This window comes from Larus michahellis, chromosome 4 (genome assembly GCF_964199755.1).
Source record: "Larus michahellis chromosome 4, bLarMic1.1, whole genome shotgun sequence".
Lineage (NCBI taxonomy): Eukaryota > Metazoa > Chordata > Aves > Charadriiformes > Laridae > Larus > Larus michahellis.
Window position 1 is genome coordinate 2,835,085 of NC_133899.1, and position 24,082 is coordinate 2,859,166.

Consider the following 24,082-nt stretch of genomic DNA (forward strand, 5'->3'; position numbering starts at 1 on the left):
ATGTTTTTGTGTTGCATATTTTCCACTGTGCTAGAAGATTATTGTATATTAAGAAATTTCTTGAAGCCTGTACATTGCATAAATCACGCAGCTTGCTCTCCTGTAGTTGGAGTTCAATTAAGGTTGCAGGTTTAGTTTTGCAATAAAGACAATACTCATGAGTTTTTAATTTATTTTTAAAAAAATTAAAAACCATTGCATTTCATATCAAGCTTTTACTGATCGTGCAGTTGTACTCTGTGCCTTACGTAGGCAGGCGTAGAAGGCCATTTGATGTCCCCAAAGCCAGAGGCCAGGTTGAGTAGCTCCCCCTTGGGCTGACTCGGAGCTGCGAGTAGGGTTCTGAGCTCCTGGGGCTCCACTTGGACTCTGGCAAATTTATGTTGTTAACTGTTAATAAGTTAACTCTTGTACCCTTTAGAGGTTGGAGTCAGTATTACTTTGTCATCCGTGTCACCTCCCTTTCCACATATCAAGACTTCTCAGGAGAGATCTGGGATTGCTGTGACAAGATACAAAGGGAGAGCAACATGGGGACTCTTCTAGCTGAATGGAAAGTAGGCTTCTGATTTGCCTAGTCATCCAATAATTGTCATAACCTTTTTGTGCAAATACTTACAGGTGCTTTTTACTGAATTTGTAATTCATACAGAATCACAGAATGGTAGGGTTGGAAGGGACCTCTTCACGGCCCAGATTCCTTCCCGAGGGCAGCCCTTTGTGGTTTGCAGGCACTTCACGTGAAGACTAAAAGGTCTACCTCTTGACCAAGAGCTGCAATGAGTTGGCTTCGGTGGAAAGTAATGCTGTATATGTTTACCCATGGCTCTTGTTTGAGTTCGTATGACAGAAGACTCTCTAATGCACGCTTCCTGTAAGCAGTTTTAATTGTGTATATACCATATGCCTTGTTCACATATTCACCTAAAATGCTGCTTATATAAAGCATATACTTAAGGGCATTATCTTGAGTCTGCTGAGTGGTCCTTTCTTTAGTCTTGTTTGGGCTTCATGCTTGTCTTTCCTCAGTAAAGGTGATGGAATCACTCTGCTGGGGCAGCTCAGTCCCTACTTTATTAACTGTTGAGCCTGTTGATTAAATTAATTCAAATTTGTCAGAGGTATTCAGAGTTTTTATTTACAGTAGTGTCTGGATAGAAGAGATTCATTCATGCATCCATGAAGGGGAGAGGTAAGAACAGTTCAGCCCTTATCCTGCTTTGTCTGCCCAGCCACTCATTGTGTTTGTTTTTTCTGGACTAGAGGCAACATGTGCGGATTGTTGCCCAGCTGGCAGCTCGAGAGCCCTGTGCACATCACTGCAGGGATGCAAGACTGAACTGGCATCCTGCAGAAGTAAATGGGTGGGCAAGAGGCAGGTGTCTTGCAATGGTAAGTGTGCCTAGGAAAGAAAAATAGTTAGCTATGCGTGTGTGTTTAGGGAAGATGTGGAAAACTTGCAAAAAGTTAAGGTAGACTTGGTAGATATGGAGAAAAAAAGATTGTTGTAGGCCTGTCATAGGGGATATGGGGCTGGAGCATCTGTAGAAGAGAGGAGAGATAACAGCATAGGCCCTTGGGGGGGAAAAAAGGCTTCATTTTGCTCTTTACTGATTAATCTTGCTTTTATTTATTCTTATGTTATATAAAAACTTGTTCTGAATTTGTGTACTGGACAATATAATTTTCTTATTAAACATTAGAAAATGACTAGCTTTCTGTTAAAGTAAGGTTTGACAACAAAGCACTTATTTTGAGTACTCTGAAGTCCATTCAATTTGGTTTTAGTGGGAGCTGGATGATACTTCTCTTTATAACTAATTAGAATCAAGTTACTCTGCAAAATGAAAATTCTAAGAACAGTATGCTGGTAAATTCATCTGTGCCAAAGAGTTTACCTTGCTGTAATGCATTCCTCAGGCAAATTCCTGATCTTAGATAATGACAATGTAGTTGCCAACGACTAATACGAGAGGATAAACTCATATTTAATACTATTTGCCTTTTTCCATGGCTCTTCAGAAGCGCAGGAGGCCACACTTAGGGCATGTACAATCCTAGAAGGACTCTTGTATTGCCAGTTCATGTCTGTGAAGTCCTGGAAGTTCCTGCTATGGCACATTAGTTGTTAATGCAGACAAAATTAATAGCCGTTACATCAACAGCTATGGAAGCAATAGCATGACCTTCTGCCAGTAATGGAAACAACATAAGAAACTTGAGCTTTTAATTAAAACTGCATTAAATGAGCAAAACCAGTTTTTTCTCAGATCTTTAGGTAACGGCTTAATGCAGCGCATCTTCTGACAAAATGTAGCAGAGCCAGAATGAAATGAGTTGTGAAAACTTTACCTGGTGTACATCTTGGTGAAACTAATGCTTAAACCTTCATTTATACTGAAAATCCTTTATAAAGGAAGGGGGTGGGGTGAGAGGAAATTTGAAATTTAAAAACTTATTGAAGGATAGAAAACATGCAGAACTTCAAGGAAAAAATGGTGAACATTAACTGCTCCCTCTCTACTCTGCTGTCGTGAGACCCCACCTGCACTACTGTGTCCAGCTCTGGAGCCCTCAGCGCAAGAAGGATACGGACCTGTTGGAGCAGGTCCAGAGGAGAGCCATGAAGATGATCTGAGGGCTGGAGCACCTCTGCTGTGAAGACAGGCTGAGAGAGTTGGGGTTGTTCAGCCTGGAGAAGAGAAGGCTCCGGGGGGACCTTATAGCAGCCTTCCAGTACCTGAAGGGGGCTACAGGAAAGCTGGGGAGGGGCTGTTTGCAAGGGCATGTAGCAATAGGACGAGGGGCAATGGTTTAAACTAGAGCAGGGCAGGTTTAGATCAGACATTAGGAAGGAGTTCTTCCCACTGAGGGTGGTGAGACAGTGGCCCGGGTTGCCCAGAGGGGTGGTGGAGGCCCTATCCCTGGAGACATTCAAGGCCAGGCTTGATGAGGCTCTGAGCAACCTGATCTAAAGATGTCCCTGCTGGCTGCAGGGGGGTTGGACTAGGTGGCCTTTAGAGGTCCCTTCCAACCCAACACATTCTATGATTCTAACTGCTGGTGCTTGTCTCCCGGTAATTCCTGCTGCACCCTGATGGCAAATCACTCACTAAGACTGGACATTTCTGTTTCTGCTGCTTGAAGATTAAGGGATGTGTGCAATGTTCAGAAATGCTCAGCTGTTCATTGCATCTCTTTAGAACTTAACACCCTTTAACATCTGGAAATGTCTGTTTTGAAATAACCCGTTTCACTGCCATGTCAAACAGAGGTATACAAGAATGTAAAATTAATGGCTTGCTGGTCCTAGCCAGATTTACATTTCTCCTAAGATAAATCGGACACGAGAATATCAGTTTCAAGAAGAAAACAGGAGTGATTCACATGTATTCCTAGAAAACCATAATGTCATTGCCCATGTTTTTACATACTGTCACAAGCGTAGTAATGACTAAATGGCAATTTTCATGTGCATGGCATGCTTATGAAGCTTTTACAGCTGGTTAGTTTGTAGCTGGTAGATGTTCTTTCTCTTTCATTATCAGTTTATTGTTAAATCTGCCATTTTCCAAAGCACACTTTTCGTTTTCATATACTTTTATATTTAGATTAATTCTGTTCTCCAAAATGTGGCTCCCTGAGGGTAACAGGCTTGAAGTACAATAATTTTATCCATGGGTAGCTGGAATTATTACAGGTTGTTGCATACACAGGTTGGAAACGTTGTCACCTCTCAAATGTTGTCATGGATTTTTGGGTCCAGATCTGAAAATTCATGAGAACCTAAAGTAAATCTTAGGTTTCTGTTTCTTGATTGACTTTTGATGTCAGCATTAGCATTCTCATACTGGGGCTTTTCTCGGCAGGCATGGGAGGGAATGAGTAGGGAAAAGATAGCAGACATTGCAGGACTCGAGATATCATTGGAGAAATTGGTGATATTGGGAATTAGAAACAATAAATTCTGGTTTCAAGTAGGACAGTAAGTCACAGGAAGAGATGCATTATCCTTAGTACTGAGCACTGACATGACATACTGGTCTGGTTTGAAGAGGAGGTGGTGGGTGGAAAGGAAGGATGAGAACATGTCACAAAAAAAGTTGTTTACTTTGCCAGCAATTTTCTTTGCTTCCCCTACTACTACAGCAAAAATTTCTTCACTCTGCTTCCCTTCTTTCTAAGCTGGAAATGACCTTACTTAGTAAATGACAACACTTTATTTCCATGGAAGTGATCATAATTTCTCACATCCAGTATCTGGCACAAGGGAACAGATGGACTGCAAAGAAGAAATAACGAATGTAATAATACTTACGCTAGTGAGAGAGACCTTTTGCAAATGGTAACTCATGAGTCTAACTGCGGGACGTGTGCAGTTAGAGGGGAGGAAATTGGTCATGTTTTTTAAACAGTGTTCTCCTGCACTTGGACTACCAGCTGATGCCAGCCTTGATTCATGGGTCAGAAGAGAGTGGCTGATTTTGTTGCTGGGTTTTTTGTTTGGTTTTTTTGTTTGTTTTTTAGACTGCAGATTCAAACTCGGAAGGAATCGGTGCCTCATGTCCTTTGAGGATCACTGTGCAAGAGCTGCCAGTTCTTGTGTTCTAGATACGGCTTTGCTTGTGACTTACTGTAGAGTCTTGTGTCCGTAGCCATCAAGCTAGGGTAGTTCTTGCTTCACGGCAGGGCTGGCTTAATGTTTCTATAGCTCTGAGAAGAAAACTCAGGTTTAGGCCAAAATGTTTGGCATTTCTCTAATTGGTGGTCAGAAAGGCTCTTTGGACACTCTTTGTAGACAGAAGCAAGTTCCTCTCCTTTGTTTCCCTTAAATAGTTAGATATTACTTCTCAAATTGTATGTGCCTTCACTAACTTATATCTCCTTTTGCTGATAACCAAACAAGAACATGGTGCTATTAACATTGGCATCATTATAAATAGAATCAAAATGAGGAAAGAATGGAGCTGAGAACAGTCAAAGCAGTGAAACTTTGTGTGTTAATTCAATTTTACTTGTGCGTGTTTAAAGACAGTTGTATTCTTCTGTTTAAGGCAGGCTTAATGTAGTTTTCATAAACTGCATCTGTTGAAAAATACCAGAGCAGAGCCAGATACTGAGACCTGGATTAAGAGATGTGACAGCTGCGTGGGTAACGAAGGCCTCTAGAGTTGTTCATGGGTTGATGCTAAGAAGTTGAGAATAAAATCTCATTTGGGGATTGCAGATAGTGCAAACTAGGAGACGTTTAAGGGGTTTTACTGCCCCAGCCGTGTGTACAGCAGGGTGTCTTCTCCTTCCCCTCGGCATTTGATGCTAGTGCTGTCAGGCGTGTTCCTGCAGTAGAGGAATTGTGGCTCTGATCACATAGTGTATCTGTTACTGTGTGCCACACAAGTAGAGGAGGAGACAAATAGTCAGCTTTGGCATTGTTGAGGTGCTTTGTCAGATTCTATTTCTAATTTCATTTTTTCTTGCTCTTTTATGCTGGAAAGTCATAGGTTGTAATTATGCAAAACAATGGGTTTGATTAAAGTAAATTTTATTTCTCAGGTGCACAGAAATGCTAAGCTAAAAGGTTAACGTTTCATTTGCTTTCTAACTTGTTCTTTTATCTCCCTGGAAAAAAAAAACCCGACAGTGGACTTGCTGCATTACTTCACTGCCTGGAGTGGATGCATTTCATCAGCGTATGGTGCGGATGCTATTTTTAACGGTAACTCAAAGGGGTAGCCCTGCTAAAATTACATCATTAATATAAACAGCTGAAAGGAAATGGCATAAAGCACAACAGTGCTTTAGAAGATTATCTCTATTGTGTTTTCCACTTCTGTGGATGAATTATTCAACGTGTGTCATTCAAGCAGAGATAGTTGGCCCACCATATTTGCAAAGCATTCAGACTTTGCTTTCTTGTAAACAGTCCCGTGGGAGAGTGTAATAAGTGAACTTTGTCTGCAGAAACAGTAGGTATGAAGTAGGTATTAGCGGCTTGAGGAGGTCAAAGTTTGTGTTTCTTCCTGTCCTTGTTATTAAATAGTTCAGGGATTTGCTAGATAGCCTACTATTGCAAAAGATGGTGGGGAGCTAGAGCTTTAAAATCTAGTTTTCTGTGTTTTGTTTCATTCTGTACTGCATGCTGAAGAATCGAGTGGCAAGTGTGGAGATTCAAGACTTTAAGGTTTTTAGTGGATGGGGTTTTGTTTTGTTTCTGTTCTTCTTACTTCAGTTCCTGGGTATTCTCACTGCCTTGGCAAATACTAATAAAATCTACTTTGGTCTTCTCTTCCCTCTTGTGTTTGCATCATAGATGTGTTACAGAAACAGTTGTCTAATAGTTACACAGTATCTCAAAATAAGCTTAAAAGCTGAATTAGAACTTTTTTCCATCTCTTTGGATTACTGGTTGAATCTTGTCTGGGATCCAGAATGAAGGAACAATGATTTATACAAAAGTATAAAAGGGAACAAGAATATTAAAGCCTGAGACCAGAGACCTGAAAATGTACAAGGACGTAATTGCCAACAAAAGGAGAACCTCACAGAAGTGGTTGTGCAGAGGGAAATTTGTTTCTCACTGAGCTCAGCCCTTGAATGCATTTGTGGCTCTTGGCAAGACTGTATGTACTCAAGGTTTTGCCTGTTGTAGATTAGTCCCTTAGTCTGGTGTTTTTATGTAGTATGCTAACAGAGTATATTTTCCTTGTTAACAAGGTTTTTGTGCTATAATCCTTCAAGGAAAAAAACCCAAAAAACTAAGATGGTATAAAATTTCTTTGTCCTTGCTGCTCGTGCTTGCTTGTTATTGCAGCCTTAGTCATGAGTTTCAAGATGCTGATACTCTTCTCAAAAATGCAGAAAACAGCACGTGCTTATTTACATGAGCATTAAACTATGCTGGTCGGGAGTAGCTGTCTTTCAAGCACGACTAGCTGCTGGTGTTCATGTGCCTTTCAGTTGGAAATGCACATTTCTGCTGTATTTTTGCTGGGGAGTTGGAAACTCTTAACTCCTTTAGGTAGCTGAAGAAATCCTTCGGCCGAGGCTGGAGCCAGGCGGGCATCTGATCTCAGTGCTCCGGTGTTTTATCACCAGATTTGCCCTTCAAGCCAGGGCGTGCTGGCTGAGCAGCTGCTGCCTCACGATCTCACTGACAGGGGGCCGTCTATGCCGAGATATGGTTACAGGCTGCAGCCCACAATCTGTGTGTGACTGTGCTGGAGGGGGAAAAAAAACAACCAACCGTATGTTTATATAATGTGTATAATTTATATATATACATGTAATGTTCATGTCCTGACTTGGTGACTTTCAAGCTTAAAGTGTTGCTGGGCAAATCCTCATCGGATGCAATTGTGATTGATTACAACTGTAATTTTTTTTTTAATGCAGTGGGGACTGTGTTTTGTTAATAAGGAGTAACAGCGGATTATGGTTATCTAAATAGAACCCAGAGGACTTGAATAAAATCTTGTGTGATGAGGAAAAAACTAATGGGTAGCAGGTAACCTTAACTCAGTGCCTGTTTTCCTCACACCTCCAAAAAAAAAAGGTGGTTTGTTGTTCAGACTGCACTCAAAGGTGGCATCTTGCATTATTTCACTGGGGGGGGGTTGGTGTGTTGGCGTGAGGCTCAAATTTGTCCATCTGTATTTAGGATATTGCTCAAAACTTCAAAGCAAGCGCCAGCTCGGATTCCCAGCTGTGGTGACTATACCTGAGTGTGTCATGTTTTCCCTCCCCATCTGGTTTCCTTTCAGGGTTCATTGGCGAGGTTTGTATTCTCTTCCGAAGCTCGGGGAAGTGTCTGTTCCATGCAGGCACAGGAACTTCAAAGGCTTCAGCTGATTTGGATTTGTTTCCTCTGGTGGTGTGTGGGATTTAGTGAGGCCTGGGCTTTCTGGGGTTGGGTGCATTTTAGCATAAAAACAGTGATTATGGAAAGGACCTACGCTACCAAGAGTGTTTTCCATGAAAAACTGACTTTGCATTTTTAGTTTCGTAGGTGAATATATTCAGATTAGAACTAATAATCTGGCTCGCCTTGGGTTTGCGGGGGTTCAGTGAATTAGCTGCCAGAGGAAATCCTTTCCAGGCGAGCATAAGCCTTCTCTAGGATGAGCTAACCCTCTCTTAAAAATAGGAAACAAAGCCAAGATTTTGTTTAAAAGTGATCTAAGAACAGTAAATAAAATAATCACTTGATGAGATAAAACTAGACTAAAGACACAACTGCATGTTACTTACCCAGTAAGTTAAAGTATTTATATACAAATCTGAACACCTCTCTTGATTGCAGAGATATTTTTACTAGCATGGGCTGTGTAATTAGATATGGGTAGCCTGCTGATTTTAATTGCCTGTATAAAAATGTATGTTAGTGGTTACTGAAGCTGCCTTCAAACTGAGGGTTTGGGCTTATGGTCACTTTTGCAGGAGTACTTTTCAAAATGAGCTGCTCATTCCTCCGAGAAGTCTACTCTTGTTAAATCGGAGACGGAAGATGAGTCATTGGGCCGGATTTCTAAGAAAATTAATAACACAGCTGCATTCATAACTTACACATGCTTTTCTCAGTTGTATGAAAATAGTTAATTAGATGCAGTTACATGTAGAATTAACCAGCTTGGGGAATTAGGCAGTGAATATATTTTACAAATTGAATTTTAAAGTGCTTTAAAAAACAAGCATTTCCCAGCCCCCAAGCAACAAAATCGGAGCACATGCTTAATCTCAAACACGGTGACTAGTGTCTCTGAATTTGTTGTTGGATACCTTTAAGCCTTCAGAGTTGCAAGTGTTTACCTAAAATCGTGCCTGAAAATGCCGAAGTGTTTCCATGGTATTAAAAAACATAGTTCAGGATTCCTTTTTGGATGCGTTCTGCCTGATGTTATGAAGAGATACATCTCTGCTTGATTAGAGCTGCTTAATCAAAACTGAATTGAGGATTCTGTTTACCTGTTGCTCAGTTGTCCCTAACTAATGTCAAACTCTTGCAGCCTTTCTTGGCTGTGTCATAGCTCTATTTCTGCCCAGAGCATTATTATATATATTTCAACAGCATATCCTTGGTTAAGAATATGTTTCAAGGCACAGCACCTGTTTAGCGACATATGTTGGTGCTCAGATTTAGTAAGGCAGTGGAGCTGATACACAAATACGTCCAATACAGCAGCCCCTTCTGGGTAATTTATTCTGTAAAAGCTTTTTCTGGCATTAGAAAAGAAAAAAGGCAACTTGTAAGGCAGTTGTCTATTCAGTGGCAATGGCAGGCAGTTCAGCGGCAGCAGTGCAAAAGTTAGTGCTCTTGGCCTCAAGTGTTTGGTAAGAAAAACCTTCAAATTATTGTTTGAAGCTGTATCTTGATTTTGAAAGCAGCTGGCTGATTCTTCTGGGTTTTACATCTTCCTGTCCAGATGGGAGTCTTCTCCAGCCTGCAGTACAGCCAGCTTTTTGTTTTATTTAAGCTTTCGAATCCAGTGAAGTTACGAAACCACTCTTTAGGTTGATTGGCTTTTGCGGTTGGCTGAAGTGCTGACAGTATCATTCAGTATTACTCAAAACAATGTATGAATTCAATTAAAAATCTTAGAAGCTAAGATATATAGATACTTTTAAAATATCTGTCTCTTCTAGAGAAATAAGGTCACTTATTTGATGAGTTAAATAAACCAAACTGAGGAAATAGCAGGAACATGAAAACTACTAGTTTGATTGGGGGCGAGCAATAGAATCCCAGCGTATTATTGCTTCCTATGTGCTGCCAAGAGTAAGCCAATGTCCTCGATTTTTTTTTTTAAAAAAGCTGCGTATTTATTTCCTGTGGAATACCGCGGTTCATAGTCTTCAGTCTGGCTTTTAATTTAAAGGAGGATTAACTTGTTACTTAAACTCATGTTATAAGTATGTGTTGTTCTTAAGATTAAATATTCTCTGAATTGGAAGAACTCTTTATTTCTTACAAAGAAAAATGACAGTTCTAAGAGCGTTTCTTCTTCTAATGTTGCTGCTAACAGAAACTTTTCATTATGCCCATGAAGCTTTAATTTCCAGTGTCTTCCTCTGGGTTTTTGTAGAGGCAACAGCCAGCCAGAAGACTTTCTTGCAAGCTAGTAAAACTGTTCTGTTTGGTTATGAGTTTTTTCCTAGCTGTAGCTTCCTTTTTAAGCAGACGCCATGGAAAAGCTGCTGTCTGCTCTTCTACTTTTAGTCTTAAGAGATACCAGCAGAAAACAGGATGGTGGACCCTATTACAAGGCTGAATTGAGTCCTAACAAGTCCAACACTGGAGTGTACTTTAATCTTGAGTTCCGTTTTCTGCCTTTTTCTCCACAAGACCATCTGTCTTATGAAGAGGAAAAGATTGACTTAGCATTGACTTCTAAGGAACCACAAACTGTTCATCGTAGGAGAAGTAAAGGCCAAAAAGTGGAAACGCGGGGAGCAGTGAGTGGTACAATGTGCTCAGTAACTGCTGGCCAGTAGTTCTTGGGTCGTGTACGATGACAGACCGTGCTTCATCAGCTTCAGTCCCAGGAATGGAGGAGAATGCTAAATTTTCCCTCCTTTGTTTTTCTAAATGAAAGCTGTGATGGTAATTAGTCCTGTCTCCGGAATTTGTGTTAGCCAGGCAGAATTACTTCCTGCAGGATACTTGGTTTAAAGAACTTGGTAATCAGAAAAGGACTGCTCCATTTGGAGTCTCAAGTGAATGTGTGACTTCTTTTCAAGAGCATTTCAATGACTTTTGTATTGCCGTGGTCATTGCGAAGTTCCAAAGATACTGCAAATATAGTAGTCTTCTCCCTGGAACACAGGCTTTAATTCCTGGATGGGTCAGGCTTCATGGAATGGGGAGGTAAATGCTGTATAACTTATGGTTCAATTTAAATATTTCTTAGCAAGCAGCAGGTTTATATTTGCATAAAGGTTTTGTCACAATTATGCCTCTTCACACGATATTTTCTCAATCCATAACCACTGCATTATGTGAAAACAGGTTAATATCTTAATAAATTACCCTGCTGTGTCTGGAGAGTTCTGAGAATAAGATATCATTTCTCTTCACTACTAATATAATAATAAAAGGTCATTCTTACGTGACAACTCAATGTAGTAAACTGTAGAGAGACTTGCTTCATCCTTTCCTATATTTGATTTTTTCTAAAAAGTAAAATAACATCATTTTCAAGAAGAAACACTTATTTCCTTACCTGTTTTCCCCTCACAACAAGGAAATAATCTAAACATAGTTCATGATGCTCTCGAGTGGAAGCATTTTCCCCCTCTAGTATTGCTATAGACAGACAAGCTCATAGCTGAGTGACAGACACTTGGCATTTAAGTTAAATTTACCTCTGATACTTTTAAATAGGTTGATACACTTACATTTTAAGAATATAATCTACGTCCTGCCTTGTCATGTTCTTTCCCTCCCCAGAAGCACAGTTTCTGTAAGTACAAGCATTACATACCAGCGAGCATCGCTTGTTGTTGCATTACTTGGACTCTGGCCCATCAATATTTTGATGCAGGTTGGGTTTCTCTTAAAAGGAGTAGTTTGCGTGTGAGTTAATGTGTCATGAAACAATGCAGGGTGTGCTTTTGCTGGCTGTCGAATAGAGCAAAGTTCAAGTTGAATGCTTTCTGTGTCATCCTCTTAGTATTTAGTGATTCAGAGCCTGTTGGGTCCAAGTTTGAAAGTTCGCCTGAGCCTTTGATGAAATGGGGCCTTGGGGACGCTCTTCCTGAGAAGAAGACTTCTTCAGAGAAGAAGTCTCAGGGACACATCAACAGTGCCAGCTCTGTTTTGGCTTTAATGCCAAAACCCTTACAAGTTATGTTGTAGTTCTCTGATTTGTTGAAAGGAATTCTAGTAAATAAGCATGAGATTGACTTGATTTGAGGTCCAGGGACATAGCGTTGACGCCAAGCTCTCGGCAACCTGAAAGATGCTGATCAATACCCGACTGACGGAGATCTCAGTTCTCACTAATCTGCTCATCTTACAGACTCCGGCCAACCATTTCTGTATGTGCTTTGAAAAACTAATATTTGGTTCTGCAAGTTTTCTTCAGGCCTCCAGTATTCCAGTTAATGAATTATTTAAGTTTCAGGAAGTAGGAGGCTAGGGAAATAAAATAAATTTAGTTGATCAGAAAACTTAGTATGTTTGTGGTAGAAGAGGATTAATGCATTTGCTGGTAAGAAGAGTGTTTCTTAGAAATTTTTTTCATTCTCCATCATAACCTAGATAAAAAGCTGAAAGCAGGAAGCTTTCTGAAAAACAGGCAAAAACCCTCTTAGGATGATACCTATAAACCATTTCTCAGCTTCAGTTCAGTTGATCTTTGTTTTTTTAAAAAAAAAAAACACAACAAAACAAACAAACAAAAAACCAAAAAAAAACCCACCACAAACCAAAATAAAACCAACCACCAAACTGTAATTTCATGTGCTTTGTTGCCATAACTGTGCTTTGAAACTAGCAAATAAAATTTCTCCTGGTTTCCCTGACTTTTGCTGGTATGTATGGGAATATAAATACTGGTGGGTTTGGGGGCTGAGTGGGGAGACTTTGTGGGGTTTTGTTTCCAGTTCTTGTGCAGTCTCTTGGGGTTACCTTCTGATGGCTAATGGACAGCAGTAATTGAGTAATGTCGCTTTTGAAGTATTTCTTTTAGCAAAACAAGAGGAGATGGCATGTGAAAGTCTTGGTGTTGCATTTTTGGTTCCCACTTCTATGTAAACAAGGATGTGGAAACTATTTTATTAGTTCCTTTTTGTTAGTTAGACCTTTTCAGCAAAAATTCAATTGCTGTGTTTGAGTGTGTATTTCCATGAAGGCACAACTTCATGAATAAAAACTAATAAATCCTTAAATCCAGAAGCATCAATTATGATTATGTATTTGTGTAACACAAACTAAAGTATTTTACTTAGGATTTTTTTCCTGCTTAAAAATAAATTGTAGTGTTTCTGCTTTTTTGTTAAGTACCATGTCTCAAGAGCTGCACAGGTTCAACCCAGTCATTTACCACCCGAATGCTGGAGAACAATATTTTCCTTTTTACTAAATCAGTTTGCATGGGATGTAGCATGGAAATAACTTGCTGGGTATGGAGTAGAAATTACTCTTTCAGACTGTGTGGTAAATAAATTTTTCCTGGTAGTTTCAATGTCATTCAGTTTAACCCAATTGCTCAGCTCTTGTGATGTGCTCCTGGCTTGCAGTCTTATTTGTAGTTTTCATCTAGTGTTGCACAAAAAAAAGCTCTAGACTCATGTATATTTTCTTTTGGTAAAGAAAACCGCTTAAAAGAAAGCGCTGTATAAAGCCATTCATGAAATCAAAGGAAAAACACTGGTACCAATTATATTGACTTTCACAGTACAACTGGTGGAATGGATGGCTGGTTTAATTCTAGAGTGCTGGTGCTAGTGCTGAAATACTGGATGCTATTAAAAGGGGCTAGCCTTCAATCAACACTTGTGATTATCTTGAATTCTTTACTTTTTCAGATGGAGCACAGAAATTCTCACTGTGGATTGAGACTTTAATCTGTCTAATCCTTTTACTGGTTAACAGTGGTTTGATCCAGAAGTTGGGGGGGGAAAAAGGGAGTTATAGAAAACACAACCTACAATGGGATATTAAGGTGGCTTCCAAAAACGATGTCTTTTCTGCACTTGCCCACATCTGCTGCATGTTTTACCTTGACTAATCCTAAAGCATTTGAATTGGTCTTTCACCTAATATAGCTGCTGGCACTTTAGGAGAAGGTCCAAGATGTGGTGCTTTCAGAGGGAAAGGCTGGTCAGTGTCCGACATTGAGAAGCCAGAGGGTTCGATACCTGGTCATGAGGAGAGGAAAGGTGTTGTCTGTGCATTCACAGAAATACTCAACTGATGAGATGACAAATGCACTAATACCAGCCAAATGGATAAAAATCCCAGGCTAGAATAAGAAAATAGAACTCAATAAAATTTCTTCAAACTCGCTGGATCTGTTTTACCTGGTTGGACGGGGCTTTGAGCAACCTGGTCTAGTGGGAGGTGTCCCTGCCCAGGGCAGGGGGCTTGGAAATAGATGATCGTTAAGGTCCTTTTGAACTCTAACCATTCTATGATTCTATGTCCTGGTACTCTGCCCTTTTCTGGATGGTCCCCCAGGATAGTTGTCATACAGAGGGTGCCACAGCCTCGATGGGAGCCTCTCCTGCAGCACTAAAGTTCCACAAACCTCCTTTGTATTTTTGTACCACTTCCATATGTCATTTGTGATCTTATCCCGCTGTTTCACTTACCTGCCTTAACTTCCCAGGTAATTATGGATAAATCTCATAACAAAGTCTCCTGTGCCCCTCTTCCAATGGAGCTTAGAAAGCCTAGCAGTGAGGGCAGCATGTACACATACGCACACAAAGGCTTTTCTTGGATTGTTTTCCAGGGAAGCGCTGGAAGAGGAGCAGGCAGAAAGATATGTCTCTGAGATCTCGTATCGTGACTGATACCCTGCCAGGCTGCTCTGCTCGGGGCCCTGCCCCATTCACAACAACAAAGCCTGATGGGGAGAGCGTAGCTGGACTACTTGTGGATGAGTTCCAGACCTAAAGCTCAGATTTAAAGTAGTGCAAATATACTTGCTCTGGTTATCTCACGAATTAGAAACATTAACTTTTCTTTTTTTTATCCCCTGGTTTGGGAAGCTTGAGTTCTGCTGAATTCAGCATCCTGAAAAGACAACAGTATCAAGTGACCTTAATTCCGTACAAAGGTTTTTCTGGTAGTGGAATCATTTATTGCGATATTGGGTAAAGTCAGCTCTTTGAGCAATTTGCCATGTTTTTGAAAGTTAAATATGGTTAAAAAAAAAATCTGTTTTTTTTTTTTACTTTATAATTTGTTGGACATCAAATTTAATATACACTTGCTCCTGCTTGGTAGGTGGCACCTTTTTCTTCCTGAGTTTTGTATGATTGCTTGCTCTGAGTAAAGTTAAGCTTCACGGTAGGTTTCTGGAAGGCTATTTTAATAAAATCAATGACAAGTTAACTAATACGAAGAGTATGTGAGAAGCCACATAACAAAAACATACAGCTTGACAAATTCAACAGGAACTGTAGAATTTTTTAGGTGGATGATATTTTTCACGGTATTAGCTAGTTGGGAAGAAATTACTGGAGCACTTTGTATAACGTTAGAAATTATCCAGTCAATTGGCCCCAGAAGCATATTGCTGCTGCACAATGAACTATATTTCATGCTCTAGACCAGACCTAATCTTACAGGAGTCAGTTTAGGATCGCTGCAGTCAGTGCAGAAATACCTACCTAATGGTTCACTCCGCTAATTGCAGTCATTTTCCAGAGGATAAATCCACTGCGGCAGATTAAATTAACTGGACAAGTTCAGCCCAGAACTTTGGCATCAAAAGGGTCATGCAACTGTCAGCACAACAGAATCCACACGGTGATTTGAAGTTTGTTATTAACCTACACAGTAAAACAGAAGCAGCTTTATTTTCCGTTGATGGGTGATCCTATGTTGCTTGAATGACTGTAGATGAATAATGACTAGACGGAAGAGGTGATATTTGAATACTGTAGAAATGCCAATGGTAAGAACAGTTTCAGTTAAGTGATGTTGGATTTGCTATAAACGACAAATGTTAAGTAGCACTTACTGTGTCTTTCTGGCTTTCTTTGTCCTGCTCCACAAACAGATGTTGCAGCAGTTGACACGAGGCTTTCTACATGTTATTTGCTCATCCTTCAGCTGTTTCACCAACAGTATGGTGATATCTCTTCTCAATACCCACTTTACAAGTTCTTTCTAATTATAATTCTGAAGTACGTATAATTCCAATCAATATTCAGTGTATTTTAACAATTAAGGGTGCCCTGAATTCTCTTAAATAAGTGTACTGAGCTAGATTTTTCTTAGAATGGCAAGAAAACCCCCGAACCATGTGCGTGTTTAAATCTTCGTGCCACTACCTACTGTCTGGATAGCTCATGAATATCTGGCATGCAGAAGATGTGTTCCCGCGGTGCTCAGCATGCGGCGTAACAGCGCGGTAGTACTGTAAAATCATTTCAGAAGCATGAGAGGAAGCCACTGAAAACTTTAAAAGGAGCAAGTCTCTACAAAAAGCATAATACACAGGAGAAAGTAGTAAGTAATGAACTGACATTATTCATAAGCTCAGGGATTTATGTTATTGTAATTGGGAATTACATGGAGAAGGAACGGTTGAGATGATTATAAAAGGAATGTTAATTCTGTATTTTAAAGACAGGCACGAACACCTGTAGATCTATTTAAAACTTGCCAGTCTAACAATTTCGCCTGCAAATAAATAAGACTCAGAGAGGAGGTCTTTAAAACAGCCAAGACCTAGGTTGGAACATTTTGAAACGAACAGGACACAATAAGATGGTGGGACTCTGGGTTTTCCTTGTTAGAACCTCTACGTGAAAACACAATATACACCGCAAGCATCCCTTCAAGCACCTGTAGCTTGGAGGTGGAAAGTCTAGTGACTTTGTTTTAGTATAATTGCCTTTGAATTTTTAAGGCAATGTAAATTAGCTTTTTGTAAGAAGAATTCTGCGTGTGTATCACCGTGCGCGCCATCAAAAGGCAGGAGAAATTTGCAAGATACATAGGAAGTCAGTAAAGTAATCTTCATAAAGTTTAACATGGTGGAATTTCTGATCCGTGTGTATTGGGAAATGAGAGTCTCCAAGAACGTAGCATATAAAAAATCTGATGCTTAAGATCATGTCTTTAAAGGCTGTATGTCGTACGTGGAGATGGAAGCAGTGACCTGTACTGTTATTCAACCCTTTCCACAGTAAGATCCTGTTTTTACTGACAACTTACTCAAATTGCAGTAATTGAGGCTGAAATTTTCTATGAAACTGCAGTCAAGGAGGAGTCATGATGTCAACGCAGCAATAATAACACACTAACCTCCTTGCAAAATAAGCCCCTGAAAACATGTTGACTTTCTCCCATCTTTGTTTCTCTGTGTGCCAGTTTTCCCTTGGAGGGATGCTATTTGCTTCTTGATGTTATTAAGATAAATCCATGCGTGTTTGTGTAGCCTTCTCGTACTACGCCGATGAGTGGTACAATAAGGCCATGACGAAATGAAGAATTTTGCAGGTAGTGTATTGTTTGGGTGCTAAGTGGCAGGCTAGAAATGAAAGCGGCACGGAGCAGTGGTACAACCTTCCCATCCGCCCAGCGAGGCAAGTCCTGGCGCTACCCAAGAGTCATCACTTTTGCACGTGTGTAAGAATATCCTCCTCATCATTCTTATCTCTTTGTTTCCTCATAGTGACTGTTGAAAAAGTGGAATTAAAGGGACTGGCACACAAGAAAAATGAAAGAAATGTTGAATATTCCTTTGAGGTAAGTCTTGGTGGACGGTTTGGTGGTGGTTTTTTTACTATGAAAGAAGGGAGGATAATACTTAAGGAGGAGTTACGTTTTCAAACCTTATTTTTAGATCCCAGAAACTGGTCTAGTGGAGCTCCTCGGGGATAGATGGTAGTCATATTTTTTAATCAATGATTTGGAAGTAATCAGAAATTGCTGTTGGTGAGTAGTTGTGGATGACGCAGTACGGGACACAGGCAAAATAAAAATATTCACTCTAATGCAGAAGATTGTGACAAAATATATATTTAGGGGAAAATACCATGCCACGCTTACAGAATGGATATCAACATGCTGGAGTGCAGAAGCTAGAAGGAATTTAAATCTTCATCTGGACAAAGAAGAGAATTTAGGCTCCTAGGGCAGTGCTGCCCGTATGGGAAAAGAGATAGGACGGTCATTTACCTTTGCATTCGGCGCTGAGGGGAGTGTGAGAGTGCGGTGTATGCTTCAGGCGTTACTGGTTTTAAAGGGGGTGTTAAAGAGCACGGAAAATAACTATGGAAATTATTCAAGGCTTGAGCAAAATGCCATGTAGCGAGAGGCTTAAAGAACTTGACCGAAAGATGACTTTGATTGTCATATAAAAGCATTTTCAAAGGGAAGATCATGTTTTTTGGTAAAGGGGGACTTAATCTAGCAGAAAAAGGCACAAGAGGAACCATTGTCTGAAAAATAAAGCCAGACAAATTCAAACTGGAAATGAAAATAGTTTCTTTGGAATGAAATTGGTTAGCCACAAGCTGGTAGGAGAAGTGGCTTCCCCCCCCCCTCAGTTTTTACGCAGCTTTTGGAGGTTCAGTCATTGCTCGCCATTTCTCTGGAGGGATGACTTCATTCTGTGAAGCCTTCTGTTAACAGCGGAGCCTGGATTCTGGGTGCTGGCGAGAAAGAATGACAAACGGCTATTCTCCCATCTAGTTGGAACGACGTATTCCAAAATTTAGAATGCAAAGCCCAGAAAATGTCTTTGGTTTGCTTAATGAGGCAACGGAGCCAAACAGTTGGTGAGAAAAGGAGAACCCGAAAGAAAATGGACAGTAGAATTTCAATTACCTACAACTTTTACCCAAAAAAAAAAGGTTTTTCTTTAAAACTCCCACCCAAGTGTCAGTTCAGCATCTTCTTGTGATGCTGAGAGCTTTAACCCCTGCATGACTTGATTCATGGGTAACGTTCTGAATTTTCTGAATCCCGTGGTTGTTCCAAATGTCATCAATATTAGAAGAGATTTTTTCAAGGGGTTTTAAAAAACTTTCTGAAGTACGCAGTTGTCTAGACTCCACTTACATCTTGTGAAACATCTTTTCCAATTATAAATTTTTCTATAAATACCAGAAATTGCTTTTACCAGTATTTCGCTTGACAGCTTGTAACTGAACGAACAGTACATAGTTTAGCTGAGCTAATAAATTGCTGTTTGCTGGGTTAGAAACCCAACCCTTAAATGTTTTGTTTGGGAGCTTGGGAATAGAAGGTCAATAGATAGAGCAGTTTAGTGTTTTCGGCATCGCTTGGCAATGCTATTGTTCCCTGCATTTACAGTTCACATTATTGTTTTATAAGTATTGAAAATTACAACGAGTTAGCAAAATATAAGTCGTAACAAACGTTGGGTTATTACAAAGCTAGAAAGAAAGAGAAACTTCTCCTATATTTTCTGAAGTTTCTCCCGAATTTAAAGAAGTGTTAACTTATCACAAACTTTAAAAAACAAACAAAAAGCCCCACAGGCTTTGTAAAACCAGAAACAGTTTTCTTTCTTCTTCCCCTCCCCCCCCTTACTTTTTGTGTAACGGCTCTGCAGAGAGGAAATTCCTCCATTATGTAATATATTTTGAAATACTCTTCTCTCACCAGTCTTTTTGGCAGCATTCTGATGGCTGGAAAAACTTTGTGTATGTTTTCAGTTGTCATTGAAACTGGTGTCATGTGAGAAGATGGCCTCCTGATCCTTAACCACATCAACCCAGCTTCTTCCCCTGTAGAGCTGCTGAAGATCCATGGGCCTTCAAACGCCTCGAGATCCATGGGCCTTCAAACGCCTCGAGTAGAAATCTTAAGTCTGAAGGGACTTATTGTTGGCCGGTCTCGTCCTGATATTCTTCGTGCCAAGAAAGCCTGACTTTTGGCTCAGTTAAACTAATCATCTACCAACCAATAAATGCCTCTGCATCTAAGAATGCAATGACTTAATGCAGAAAGCGTATGGGAAGAGATACCGAGCTCTTTCCCGTTTCTGGGGCATGCACAAGATGGTGTCTAAAGAGCGAAGCTAGAGCAGGAGCTGCAGGTTTCCTTTCCCAGGTTTTGCCTTTTTTTGCAGCGGGGCGATTTGCTGCCATCTTCAACTCTGCGTGGCGTATGGAGTTGATTAATTATAAATAGGCACTGTTGTGCTGTGGCGAGCGGTTCATATTGTACATCAGAGTCTACAAACCAGCTGTTTTCTTTAACAATAATAATAATAAAAAATTTCCATGACTTAGTAGTCTGTTTCTTAATACTGGATGTCTGCAGTGTGCAAGGGCTGTGTAAACTATGAAGTGCTTTTTTAAGCATTCAGAATAGTCGTTAAGTATAATAACAGCAAGAACTGGGCAACGAGGGAGGACTGAGTAATAGTTACTTGTGCACAAAAAAAGTTTTTCCTTATTGATGTCACACGTTACAAACTTCCTCGCAGTCTGTGGGGGATATTTGATACCTATGATTGATCTTTTGGAACCAAACTTAAATCCCTGACTATTACTTACTAAACTGAATACTTTTTACTTCCTAAGGTCCTGTGGTCTGATTCTTCGGTGACGATGGTAACCAAATCTTCCACTGAAGTGACTGAATTCATTTCAAAGGTAAAGGCGATATGAAAAATACTTTGAAAATGGAGCCATGTTTTGTCCCTGCCTGTAATTTTGTTTAATGACATTTTACAAAATGTACCGGGATAATACAGACAGATTGAATTTCATAAAATGTTTGACTTTTAAATTGCTGTGCCTTGAATCTCACGTGAGTAACAAGTCTTCTTTTCACCTGTTGTTTGTAATACCCTCCACCTTTAGCTATCTCAGCTGTATCCAGAAGAAAACTTGGAGAAATTCATTCCTTGCCTAGCTGGTCCAGATTCATTTTACTTAGAACGGAACCACATGGACCTGGAATCGGACCTTAGGTATGCTGAGGTTTTTTGTTGCGGTGGGTTTTTTATCTTGTCGCTTGGCTTTTTTCAGCAAGTGGAAGAAAGAAACAGGGAATAGAAATATTATGTTCGTATTCTAAATTACTTTCAAGAAATTAGAGCCTGATCCTAAGCATTATTTCTTGATGTTCTGATAATTCCAGTGCATAGGAATTTTTCAGGAACTCTTTCTCCAGAAATACAGATGGTAATAATATTCTGTATTAAGCTTCCTGGAGAACTGACATTTCCTCATTCTTGTTAAAAACAAATAGAGGATCATTGGCTTTGCAGAAACTTGCAAAATAGCCAAAACTGCTTTTAAAAAAAAACCCCAAAACTCAGGAAAAAATAGTTGCCTGAATAATTACCCTTCTGTATTGAGGGATGGGCTGTGGGGATTGTTTTTTTTATTATCTCTGTTGCTTTAGGTTGTCATGGTGTTTATTTTACTTTATTTTAAAAAAGGTAGGTATGTACGTGTATGGTATAGCCATTAAATTTTTGGATGCCATTAACAGCTAAGCAATTTTTGAAGCCTTAGATAGTACCTCCTCACGTTATCACAATTCACCTGGACATTATCTAATCTAAAACACCATTTAAAAAGTCGTCACCTGTGGCAGGTCACATCAGTTCTCTCTTTCTAAACACTCAAATAGCTTTGCTAGGAAAATTTGAGGGACCTAAATTATTTTCAGCTACTACCATCTGTATCTATGCAAAGTATTACATGATATTTTAAAATACTAATCAACTTTCGTTAGGGCTTCGGCTAAACACCTATTTTCCCTAAGTCAAGACAGACTTTTGTCCCCCGTCGGCAGAGCCACGGCGGATATTGTTTTTCCATAGTCAGAGCCAGCAGGTGCGTGCCTAGATTATTTTTCATGGCAAACAGCGTTAACATTTCAAACGGTTCCTTCTGCGCTTTGAGGATCGCAGCCTATTGAGGAGGATTAGGGCGGGTGAGAGAGGATGCGTGTTGCCGCTGTTTAGCTAGCAACAGTCTCTACAAATCTAGGTTAATAGAGCAGCAATCTGCGTTTACGCAGCAACGGTTGTATCTTTGGAGCGGAGAAAGAAGCAGTTCCGTTAAATGCTGCGTATTTGAAAAATGCAGAAACGAACCGTGATTTTTCAAGGTGGCAAGCACATTCGTGTGTGTGTACAGTTGAATTATTTTTTGCTCAGAGACTTTTTGAAAATGACAAATACAAAGATACGATCAAAATGCTCTCTTTTTTAAACAACTTCTTATACCTTTTCAGATTTGGCAAAAGGCCGTCAAGTTTGCATAACAACAGGAAGTCTAGTCATGTTGATAGAACACACTTTATACATTGCAAAGTTTTAGGAAATTGCCATTTTTTCGCCCTAAAGAGGCACAGCAATCCCAGGGAAAATGTGACGTAAGTTCTACAGCCTTTTTCCCTACACTGCCAGACTCTGCATCTGCTGTTTATCTCGAAGAGGAGAAAATTAAATAACAGATATATCTATATTTTATGGTTTTCAGGTTCATGAATTTGAAAGGAAATTTTCAAGTTTATCTTTGAACATGTTCTGCCTTACAAGTGTTCAGTGTTCCTAAAATAAGCATCTTTACTGAAACACTAAACAGAGTGAAAGCAACACAACGGTAACACGTGTTTAAGTAGATTAAGGATAAGAATATCGGTGCGTTTCAAGTCTACTTTGCATCAGATTTGCCTGCTGTTATTAAGTTGAAAGGTCTTTTATGTTTTAGTTTCAAAAGTCAATTTCCAAATTCAATTTCCAAATTTCACGTGCAGTCTACAGTCATGATTGCATAGGCAGCTGCAAATCAGATATAACGAAACGGGGGGGTTTGTTTGCTTTTGATGAACATGCAGGTATTTGGCACCGTTACCTTCCCATGTGGTGAAAAATGACCACGTTAGAAAGTTCTTCAGCACTTCATCTCCTTCACAGCAACTTCAGAGTTCAAGTAAGTTTAAATGAAGTTTATACACGAATTTTTTTTTGTACTGATCCATGTTTCATAAACCGATGCCATTTGTAACTTCTCTTCCCTGTTTTTAGATCCTGGCAACCCTTCTCTTTATAAAGTGGGAACTACGCTGGGAACATCTGGAAGGTGAAATATTTCTTTTTTTTAATGTTTGTTCTGTTTAGTTGTAAAAACCCATTACATCGCTAATTATCTGTGTCCCCTTGGGAATTTATTTGAGTCTACGCTTTCATATTCATCTGTGGAAGATTTTAAGAAATTCTAGCCTTAGTGTGTGGTCTGCCCAAAACAGACAAATGATGAGAATATTGGTGTAAGGTACTAGCGTTCCTAGTGTTGTCATTTGTTTATTCTTGAAATGCCTTAAAAAAACACATAATAATAACTGCAGGAGCTCAGCGTGGGTAATTGCTTGAAGAAAAGTTTTGCAGTGAGTTGATCTCAAAGACAACAAAACTTAGGTAACAGAGTGTTTGCAAGTCGAAATATAACATGAGATAATTACTGGAAATGGAAGGTAGAATTGAGCTTCAGCTTCAAAAATGTAAAGGATATAAAATGTAACTGCCATTGGACCAAACTTTCGACAATTGTGACAGACTCTCTTGTCATTGGCGGTTATGAAATCATCAGCGGCTCTCTTATCCTAAGAAATTTGTATGTTGAGGGAAGAATTTGGGAAACCTTTTGACCAGGTTACGTGGGAGACGAGATCAGACGATTGCGGTGTTCCTGCTGGCTGTAAAACCCGTGAACGCACATTCTAAGCAGCGTTTCTCAAAATGTTTAAAGCTGTAACTACTAATTGGCATCAACAGTTCAAACCGTTGAGCTGCAGCGATGGCTGATTTCTCTGTGATCTGCTGCTTAATGCATGGGTCGTAATGGTCTCAATCACATACTTAAAAGGAATCACGATCATCCAAATTGTAGGCACAGATCTGGTCATCCCCAGTCTTTGTGGGCAAAGGGAGACTTACAGCACCTCTGAAAGGGTTTTTTCTCTCTACAGCTGTTTGAATGTTTCCTTATACAGCAGGGATTTCCTTTCAGAGGGAGGAAGGAAGCCTCTTCTAAGGGAGGTACAAGTCAGCCCTGGGAAAAGAAGGAAAGAAATTCTCTTGCCTTTTGTTAGGATTTAACAAACTCAGAACTCATTCTCTTAAGAGGCGATTTTCATTTTCTCCAACACAACCCAGAACCCTCCAAGGAGCCGATATTGTGGGTTATTTTGCCACTTCCACGTGTTAAAAAAAAAAAAAAAAAAAAAATCCACGGGATTATATTTGGGCGCCTTTTTAATAATGCAAAGCTGAACCACGCCCATTCTCTCTAAACCTTCTCTTAATCACAGAGAGGTAGCAGAACATCTATTATCTGTGATTGTGGAAGGAAACCGCTGCTTAAGCTGAAGATAAGGCTTACTATTTGCTATAAATTGCACTGTTTTTAT

The 24,082-nt window shown here is 39.8% G+C and overlaps 1 protein-coding gene across 2 annotated transcripts in view; it reads left to right on the forward strand.

The window, feature by feature from the left end:
- The window catches only part of ZCCHC14 (zinc finger CCHC-type containing 14), a 53,125-nt gene that overhangs the window by 21,250 nt on the left and 7,793 nt on the right, over positions 1 to 24,082 (forward strand). For both annotated transcript variants that reach the window (XM_074582750.1, XM_074582751.1), the window contains exons 3-7: positions 17,352 to 17,425; positions 20,236 to 20,307; positions 20,518 to 20,627; positions 22,511 to 22,605; positions 22,701 to 22,755. In XM_074582750.1, coding sequence (XP_074438851.1) covers positions 17,352 to 17,425; positions 20,236 to 20,307; positions 20,518 to 20,627; positions 22,511 to 22,605; positions 22,701 to 22,755 — 406 coding nt within the window. The remainder of the gene's footprint in view (positions 1 to 17,351; positions 17,426 to 20,235; positions 20,308 to 20,517; positions 20,628 to 22,510; positions 22,606 to 22,700; positions 22,756 to 24,082) is intronic.